Source organism: Psammomys obesus, unplaced genomic scaffold, assembly GCF_907164565.1.
Source record: "Psammomys obesus unplaced genomic scaffold, mPsaObe1.curated_primary_1811, whole genome shotgun sequence".
NCBI lineage: Eukaryota > Metazoa > Chordata > Mammalia > Rodentia > Muridae > Psammomys > Psammomys obesus.
In genome coordinates this window covers 32882035-32891945 of record NW_026585504.1, presented here as the reverse complement: position 1 = coordinate 32891945, position 9911 = coordinate 32882035, and the positions used below count along the sequence as shown (strand labels likewise).

At 40.1% G+C, this 9911-nt stretch overlaps 2 protein-coding genes across 3 annotated transcripts in view; one reads left to right on the top strand and one right to left on the bottom strand.

The window, feature by feature from the left end:
- The window catches only part of Iftap (intraflagellar transport associated protein), a 67299-nt gene extending 66962 nt beyond the window's left edge, over positions 1–337 (bottom strand). For both annotated transcript variants that reach the window (XM_055604288.1, XM_055604280.1), the window contains exon 1: positions 204–337. The gene's annotated coding sequence lies outside the window, so the exon portion shown is untranslated. The remainder of the gene's footprint in view (positions 1–203) is intronic.
- Positions 338–667: 330 nt separating this feature from the next.
- Positions 668–2251, top strand: Rag2 (recombination activating 2). Its single transcript, XM_055605184.1, has one exon. The coding sequence runs from the start codon at positions 668–670 to the stop codon at positions 2249–2251; it is 1584 nt and encodes a 527-aa protein (XP_055461159.1).
- The last annotated feature ends 7660 nt before the right edge of the window (positions 2252–9911 follow it).

The window sequence follows — 9911 nt, the reverse complement described above, 5'->3', positions numbered from 1 at the left end:
TAAAGACACCTCAACCATGGCTTCCCTTCAGACTACGGTTTCCAGGCAACCACACTCGGGCAGGAAGCATTTGTGCCTCCTACCGGGTCACTCCAGTAGTCCCAGGAGAAGCTGCGCCGATTCCTAGGCACAGGTTTGCCAGCGCTCCTCCTGGTACTCTTGCCTGCCAGCGCCGCGGTGTCTATAGAGAACCGCATTCTCACCTCCCGTTCCCTAGCTGTCCGTCGCCATGGCGCCCATCTAGTCACTTCGCACTTTTGGAGTCCTGATCCAGTCAAACAGCCTACAAGATATCTGTCCTGAAGCAGAAAACACACATTATCCCAGAGACACAGCCCTTAAAAAATGGATTCCTGGGAAATGTAGTTCTTCTGGCTTCCATGTAACGGTTCTCTAGGAAAAGAAGGACTACAATTCCCAGAAATCAAAGCAAAACAAGTCCGCCACTAAATTATGTCCCGGCTGCTTAGCTTGAATTAAATAGAGTGTGTGGTTCTTAGGTTCCTGATTTGGGTCTTACGGTTCTAAGACAAGCACATTAAATGGCCTTTTTTTTTTTTTTAAATAAGGCTTTTGCATGTAATCTAAACAATTAACTATAGAAAAAATATTCTAACTTATTGCATTTTATAATTCTTTCAGATAAAAGACCTATTCACAGTCAAAAATGTCACTGCAGATGGTAACAGTGGGTCATAACATAGCCTTAATTCAACCAGGCTTCTCACTGATGAATTTTGATGGTCAAGTTTTCTTCTTTGGCCAAAAAGGCTGGCCCAAGAGATCCTGCCCTACTGGAGTATTCCATTTTGATATAAAACAAAATCATCTCAAACTGAAGCCTGCGATTTTCTCTAACGATTCCTGCTACCTCCCTCCTCTTCGCTACCCAGCTACTTGCTCGTACAAAGGCAGCATAGAATCTGACAAGGATCAATATATCATCCACGGAGGGAAAACACCAAACAATGAGCTTTCCGATAAGATTTATATCATGTCTGTGGCTTGCAAGAACAACAAAAAAGTTACCTTCCGGTGCACAGAAAAAGACCTAGTAGGAGATGTCCCTGAAGCTAGATACGGTCATTCCATTGATGTGGTATATAGTCGCGGGAAAAGCATGGGTGTTCTCTTTGGAGGACGGTCGTACATGCCTTCTACCCAGAGAACCACAGAAAAATGGAATAGCGTAGCTGACTGCTTGCCCCGTGTTTTCTTGATAGATTTTGAGTTTGGGTGTGCTACATCATACATTCTCCCCGAACTGCAGGATGGGCTGTCTTTTCATGTTTCTATTGCCAGAAATGATACCATTTATATTTTAGGAGGACACTCACTTACCAATAACATCCGCCCTGCCAACCTGTATAGAATAAGGGTAGATCTTCCTCTAGGTAGCCCAGCAGTGAACTGTACAGTCTTGCCAGGAGGAATCTCTGTCTCCAGTGCAATCATCACTCAAACAAATAATGATGAGTTTGTTATAGTTGGTGGTTATCAACTGGAAAATCAAAAAAGGATGGTGTGCAACACTGTCTCTCTAGGGGACAACAAGATTGAAATTAGTGAGATGGAGACCCCAGACTGGACCCCCGATATTAAACATAGCAAAATATGGTTTGGAAGCAATATGGGAAATGGGACTATTTTCCTCGGCATACCAGGAGATAATAAGCAGGCTATGGCAGAAGCATTCTATTTCTATATGCTGAAATGCTCTGAAGATGAAGTGAGTGAAGAGCAGAGAGTCTTCACAAACAGTCAGACATCAACAGAAGACCCCGGGGACTCCACTCCCTTTGAAGATTCAGAAGAATTTTGTTTCAGTGCAGAAGCAACCAGTTTTGATGGCGATGATGAATTTGACACCTACAATGAAGACGATGAGGAAGATGAGTCTGTAACTGGCTACTGGATCACATGCTGCCCAACTTGTGATGTGGACATCAACACTTGGGTTCCATTCTATTCAACTGAGCTCAATAAACCTGCCATGATCTATTGTTCTCATGGAGATGGGCACTGGGTGCATGCCCAGTGCATGGATCTGGCAGAACGCACACTCATCCACTTGTCAGAAGGAAGCAACAAGTATTACTGCAATGAACATGTGCAGATAGCAAGAGCATTACAAACTCCCAAAAGAACCCTGCCCTTACAAAAACCTCCAATGAAATCTCTCCACAAAAAAGGCTCTGGGAAAGTTCTGACTCCTGCCAAGAAATCCTTTCTTAGAAGGCTGTTTGATTAGTATAGCAAAAGCCCTTCAGATTCAGGTGCATTGTTATCTAGACCTACTTTTTAAATCATAACAGTGATATAAATTTTCATTTATCTTTGTTTTTCATTTTTGTTTATTTTCATTTTTGTTTCCTGATATTTGTAGGTTGTGCTTCAGTTATATGAATTAAGTCTAATGTTTTGATATAATGTTAGTTATAATTATTCTAATGTGTGTTTTTAACATTTTTGTACAATAATTTCTTAAATAAAAATGTTATATAATTTTTGCATTAAGGATAGCAGTGATAAAGTATACATAGATACATAGAATTCTTGCATCATTTTGTAACAATCTACATGTTGAATAGTAACTAAATACCAATAAATAAACTACTATACAAAGGAATTAAATTGTTTTGTGTAATAAGTAGCCTATAGTTGATTTTAAAAGTTAAAACCAAAGTAATCCAAATTAAAAATGGGGTACAGAGCTAAACAGAGATTTCTCTTAGAGGAATATAGAATGACAGAGAAACACTTAAAGAAATGCTCAACACCCTTAGTCATCAGGGAAATGCAAATTAAAACGAGCCTGATATTTGACCTTACACCCATCAGAATGGCTAAGATCAGAAACTCAAGTGACAACATATGCTGGAAGATGTGGAGAAAGGAGAACCCTCCTCCATTGCTGGTGGGAATGTAAACTTGTACAACCACTTTGGAAATCAATCTGGTGCTTTCTCAGAAAATCAGGAATGGTGCTTCCTCAAGACCCAGCTATACCACTCCTAGGTATATACTCAAAATTTGCTCAAGTACACAACATTTGTTCAACCATGTTTGTAGCAGCTTTATTTGTAATAGCCAGAACCTGGAAACAACCCAGATGTCCCTCAGCTGAGGAATGGATACAGAAATTGTGGTACATTTACACAATGGACTACTACTCAGCAATTAAAAACAAGAAAATCATGAAAATTTTTGGCAAATGATGAGATCTAGAAATAATCACTCTGAGTGAGGTATCCCAGAAGCAGAAAGACACACCTGGTATATACTCACTTATAAGTGGATATTAGACATATAATACAGAATAAACATACTAAAATCTGTTCACCTAAAGATGTTAAGCAAGGAGGACCCTGGGTAAGACACTCAATCCTCACTCAGAAAGACAAATGGGACAGACATCAGAAGAGAGAGAAAACAGGAAACAGGACATGAGCTTACCACAGAGGGCATCTGAAAGACTGTACCCAGCAGGGTATCAAAGCAGATGCTGAGACTTATGGCCAACCTTTGGGCAGAGTGCAGGGAATCTTATGAAAGGGGGAGATAGAAAGACCTGGAGGGGACAAGAGCTCCACAAAGAGAGCAACAGAACCAAAAAATCTGGGCACAGGAGTCTTTTTTGAGACTGATACTCCAAACAAGGACCATGCATGGAGATAGCCTAGAACCCTTGCACAGATGTAGCCCATGACAGCTCAGTATCCAAGTGGGTTCCCTGATAAGGAGAACAAGGACTATCTCTGATGTGAACTCAGTGGCTGGCTCTTTGATCACCTCCCCCTGAGTGGGGAGCAACCTTACCAGGCCACAAAGGAAGACAATGCAACAGTCTTGATGCGATCTGATAATCTAGGGTCAGGTGGAAGGGGAGGAGGACCTCCCCTATCAGTGGACTTTGAGAGGGGCTTGAGAGGAGATAAGGGAGGGAGGGTGGTATTGGGAGGGGCTGAGGGAGGGGACTACAGCTGGGATACAAAGTGAAAAAACTAATTAATATAAAAAATTTAATTTAAAAAAAATGTTAAAACCAACATCAACTATATCCCACAGTCCTGCTCTTTATAAATTTTAACCCATTGGATTAAACCCATGAATGGAATACTGTACGTATAATACTCAGTAACATGAAGGAAAACCTAATCTATGTCAAGCCAGGCATGGTAACCCATGCCTGTAATCCTGGCACTTGGGATATAGAGGCAGGAAAATTGTGAGTTTGATGCTAGCCTGGGCTGAGTTCTATCTCAAAAACCCAAAAGCTTACAGAAGACAGAGCACTGGTAACATTGGCACCTACCATGCCCAAATCCTGATTTTAATGCTGTGGGACACTTCCTTGAATTATCTACATGCACTTCAGAACAGACAAAACATATTCCAACAACATGCATTTGTCTGAATCACTTTGGGGCCTCACGTGCAATTGGCAATTAATAGATCACTCCTTTGAGGATGCTCAACCATTGTCCCTCTTCTTAGAGACTGCTGTTTTCTCTAGAAATAGTCAAATGTCAAGGCCCAATAGTGTGCAGCCCTGAGTACTGCAATATCACTCTAAGCGAAAAGTGAAATATGGATGTGGGCTTACACAATGGTTTGAGACGACCTCTCTCTTGATAAAACAGAAGTTTTATCAAGAAATAGGTGATCAGTCAAAAGAAAACTTTCACATTCCTTGAAGGAAAATTCTTAATTTCTTGTGTGAAAAGCATCAAATCCCTCACTGTGATTTGACATGATTCTTTAGTCCCATCACCTCCTTCTCAGAATCCTCTCTATACCTGAGTCTCCACCATTGTTTAACACCCTTTCCCAGAAAATAAAAATAAAATAAGGTGGATGACAGCTGAGGAGAAACATTTGAACTTGACCTCTGGCTTCCATGTACACGTGTGCATAATGTGTACTTGTTTCCACATGCGCATGATCATGCACACATATATGAACACACATGCGCACACACATGCACGCACACACCACACTTTTTTTTTTAATTCCAAGATCCAAATTAAACATTATGGGACATGAAAAAGAAAAACTCACAACTAGAGAACTTCTGTCTCACTACCAAAAGAGGCTAAGGACGGGGAAGGAAAGATTCGGAAATCATGTCTGTATGTACTTGAGCAGTTTCTGTAGGCAAGGCTGCACATGTGATAGAAACTCTATTCTAACCTGGAGCCAAAATATCTCAAATGTTCTATTTTATGTCATCTTTGTTGAAGAATTGCTGTGGCAGAGATAACAAGACATGCAGACTAAGCCATTTGAAGTGATTACAAAATGCATAGTGATCGCTTAGTAAAGGGGACCCTGTGGTGCAAAGGATGACCAACTAACTCATTTGAGACAACAAAAATATAAACTTTTTTCACTTTTAATTTTTATAAATCTATTTATTTGTTGAAAACAGTTTTATTTATTACAATTTATTCACTTTGTGTCGCAGCTGTAACCCCCTTCCTTTTCTCCTCCCAACCCCACCCTCCCTCCCTCTTCTCCTCCTATGCCCCTAAATATGAACTTCTTAAAGGCGAAAATGAAAAAAAGGTTATAAAGACTGATCAGTTCATTACACTTTGATCACACAGCAGTATAGAAATACACAGATCTTGGCCTCCAAGTGAATTAGGGTGTGTGTGTGTGTGTGTGTGTGTGTGTGTGTGTGTGTGTGTCTATCTGTGTACACACGTTTCTCTGTGCATGCCCGTGTGTATGAAGGTGTACCCCTGTGAGTGTGTGTGTGCTTGTGCAAGTTGGGGGCCACAAGGCAACCACAGGTGTCATTCTTCAGGTGCCCCCCACCTTTTGGTGACAGGGTCTCACAGTGGCCTGGAACAAACCAAATAGATTGGACCAGCCGGCCATCAGAAATTGCCTCATCTCCACCTGCTAGCACTGCCATTAAAAGACAGTTCTACCACCCTGGCTGTTTATGTGGGTTCTGGGAATCAAACTCAGTCCCCCTTATATGCAAAGCTCTATAATGATCAAACTCTCTCCCTAGCTCATAAAAAAAAGATGATCCTTTTAAGCACTGATAACCCTGCTTCATCCCTTCCCTCCTAGACTTGGGCACACTTGTCTGAGAGGGTGAGACATTAATTTGTAGGCAATGTGCCACTGAAGCAAAAAAGGATGGTTAAACTTGCCTCCAGTTCCTTTACATGTACACACATAACTTTTCTCACACCTGCACAGAGTCCCTTGAGATGAATACTTTTCAAGAACATCTTGCTTGTGCCTCGCTTCATCATGGTTTAGTCTGTATCATGTGTTCGCCTCAAATTCTTCCATAGTTTCCTTTTGCACACAAGGTATATCCACTGGGTCCCATTCCACAAAGCTTCTGCCTGATTCTCCAGTAGCCCAGCCCCACCTTCCCAGTCTTTCTTAAATTCCCAAACACTCTGAATGTGTTTCTACCTCAGAGTCTCCCCAGAGGCTGTCTATTCTAGGCAACTGGCCTAGCCTCACCCCACTCCTTCCACCTCCACTTAAATGTTCTTTATTCCTGGGTGCTTTTTCTGATTCCCCACTTTAAGTTCTACTGTCATATTATACTTTATACTTATATCTTGTAATCTAGTACTTTTCCTCCTCCACACAAACTAGAGAGTTATACCGAGCACTCATTAGTTCTTATTGTTGATTTGATGTCTAGCTCCTTGTGAACCAAAACTATGATTCTTGAAACTATATCTCAGTACCAAGCATACCCTGCCTGCTTAGAAGAAACAGCTCATAAATACTTAAAATAGAGGCTGATGAGCTGCAAAAGGAGAAAATTTATTAAAAATATCACATAGCTGTAAAGCTTCGGAACCACAACAATGATGGCAAGAGACCCCAACTGTGCAATAGTGGAAATCAGGGGAAACTAACAATTGTATACTTGGACCTAAAGCCCACTTAACTGTTGGAAACAATTGCCTGACATTGTAAACCTGACTAAAAACCCACATTTAGAGGTATCGTTAAGCCTAGAGGAGGATCTACTATTACCATATTACTAAAGTAATATAGTTTGCAAGTGCCTTCTAAATGTCCATCCTTATACCCACAGATTACTGCAGCTCTCACACCTCACAAAAAGCTTTTTTTTTTTTTTTGCTACAAAATTAACTCAAAAAAATCAGTAGCCCTCCTGTATACGAAAGACAAAAGACCTGAGAAAGAAATTAGGGAAACTACACCCTTCACAATAGCCACTAATGACATAAAGTACCTTGGGGTGACTCTAACCTAGTCAAAGACTTGTATGAAAAAAACTTCAATTCCTTGAAGAAAGAAATTGAAGAAGATATCAGAAGATAGAAAGATCTCCCACACTCATGGATTGGTAGGATTAACATAGTGAAAGTGGTCATCCTGCCAAAAGCAATCTACAGATTCAATGCAACTCCCATCAAAATACCAACACAATTCTTCACAGACTTTGAAAGAACAATTCTCAACTTCATATGAAAAACAAAAAAATCCAGAATCTCCAAAACAATCCTGTACAACAACAGACTGGAGGTATTTCCAACCCTGATCTCAAGCTTTACTACAGAGAAATAGTAATAAAAACTGCATAATATTGGCATAGAAATAGAATGGTGGATCAATAGAATCAAATAGAAGACCCAGAAATAAGCTCACACACCTATGGATACTTGATTTTTGACAAAGAAGCCAAAACCATTCAATGGAAAAAAGACAACATCTTCAACAAATGGTGCTGGTCCAACTGCATGTTTACATGTAGAAAAATGCAAAAAGATCTATATTTATCACCCTGCACAAAACTCCAGTCCAAGTGGATCAAAGACCTCAACATAAAACCAGACACACTAAATCTGTTAGAAGAAAAAGTGGGAAGAGCCTTGAACTTATTGGCACAGGAAACAACTTCCCGAACAGAACACCAACAGCACAGACTCTAAGATCAACGATCAATAAGTGGGACCTCATGAAACTGAAAAGCTTCTGTAAAGCAAAGGACACTGTCATCAGAACAAAACAACAGCCTACAGAGTGGGAAAGGATCTTCACCAACCCTATATCTGACAGAGGGCTGATATCCAGAATATAGAAAGAACTCAAGAAGTTAGAAAGCAACAAATCAAGTAATCCAATTAAAAAATGGGGTACAGAGCTAAACAGAGAATTCTCTATAGAGGAATATCGAATGGCAGAGAAACACTTAAAGAAGTGCTCAACCACCTTAGTCATCAAGGACATGCAAATCAAAACGACCTTTTTTGCTGCATTAAAAAACTATCAGTGATGTCCTCAACTCATCTAACTGCAGGAAATGAGTGACTGTGGGGCACCTAGTTCTCCCACACACACAAATGGGAGAGCTACAATACAACCCTGAAGCCTAAATCTCAGGGAAAATCTCAGAAATAAGATGGAAAAATTATAACAGCCTGTGAACCAGAACAACTGCTACATGATAGCTTCTTCTGGGAAGGACAGGGAAGTTACTCCAAAGAACTCTCCATAATATGGCTGCCCACACAAGTTCTGCAAAGACCACAGCAATCAACATGCTAACACAGATGGAAGAAAATTTCAAAATCTTCTCCCCCTTCCCCTTCACTCATCAGCCATCACCCGGGGATATGCTACAGGCAGTCAATGGCTGCCGAGAAAGGGAGAGCCACTTCCATTTTGTTCTAAGGTGTCGATGCTGGTGGCGGGGCTGGTGAAAGTGTCTTGTTGTTGCTTCGGGCATGAGAGACTCCATCCTATATGCACCTGCAAATAAGGGAAATACTAACTGTAGTCATTATTCTGTGTGTATGTACGTGTGCTTGTGTACATCGTATGTACACACACAGACAAACACACATATACACTGTCAGGATGTAGTGTTTGAGAGAAGAAGAAAAGGGGGGAAAACTGTTTCCCCTGGGCGCTCTTGTCTCATGTCAAGACTGAATTTTTTTGTTTCCTTGGTGCTCTTGTAACCATGTGAACTGTCTTCTAGCCTTATTGGCCATCTTTTAGAATCTACGAAGCGTGTTCAAAGTAAGCCGAATAAAACTAGAAGGCATAAAAAAATAAATATACAAGAAATTATACATTTGAGAGAGGCAGTTGGAAGATACGGGAGAAGTTAAAGGAGAGAGTGGGGTTGAAAATTATGCACATGTGGTGTACTCATCTATGAATTTTCAAATAAAATAGAGGCTGGAGTACTTAGAAATGAGAGCATTAAGGAAATTAATTTCTCTGGAGATAAGTAAGTAGATAATTATAATAAATAAGTAAGTAGATATGATTAATATTCAATACTCAAAAAGTCAGGTCCAGAAACATCACCGGGGCCTAATTTGCTCCTAACCATGTTCTAGAATGTTCCCAGTTTCTTGGAGAATGACATGGAAATGATAAATTATTGTAAGGACAACTACATCTTGGGACTTTAAGTACAATATTTTAGGACTAATGCAGCTATGAAGAGAGCCAAACTAAATCCCAGTCCAAAGTGAAAGAAAACATGGAAGTGTCCAGTTAAGTAAGTGAGAGAGTGATGTGCAGATGAGCTAGAGAGAGTAGATTGTAAAGATGATTTTGGCTAAGATGTTCCTCCCTGACCTCACATGAAAATGGATGTCATAGAAGTACCCAGTTCAAAAAGATAGATTGTGGCAACTCTACAGATGTAAAGTGCTTACCACAAGAAAAGAAGTTTGGTAAATGATCACTATCTGGTTTTGATTTGGTTTTGTGTCTTTGTCTGTTTAGTTGGATTGATTTGGTCTTGTATCACAAGGTTTCAGTAAATCAGCCTTGAATTCATAATTCTTCTGCCCCAGCCTTCCAAAAAGCACTTTCCACCATGCCTGTTTTATTTTATTTTTATTATTATTATTATTATTATTATTATTATTATTATT

Bases quoted from the DNA above. Each gene is read 5' to 3' on its own strand.
- Rag2 (XM_055605184.1), top strand. From the start codon at position 668: ATGTCACTGCAGATGGTAACAGTGGGTCATAACATAGCCTTAATTCAA.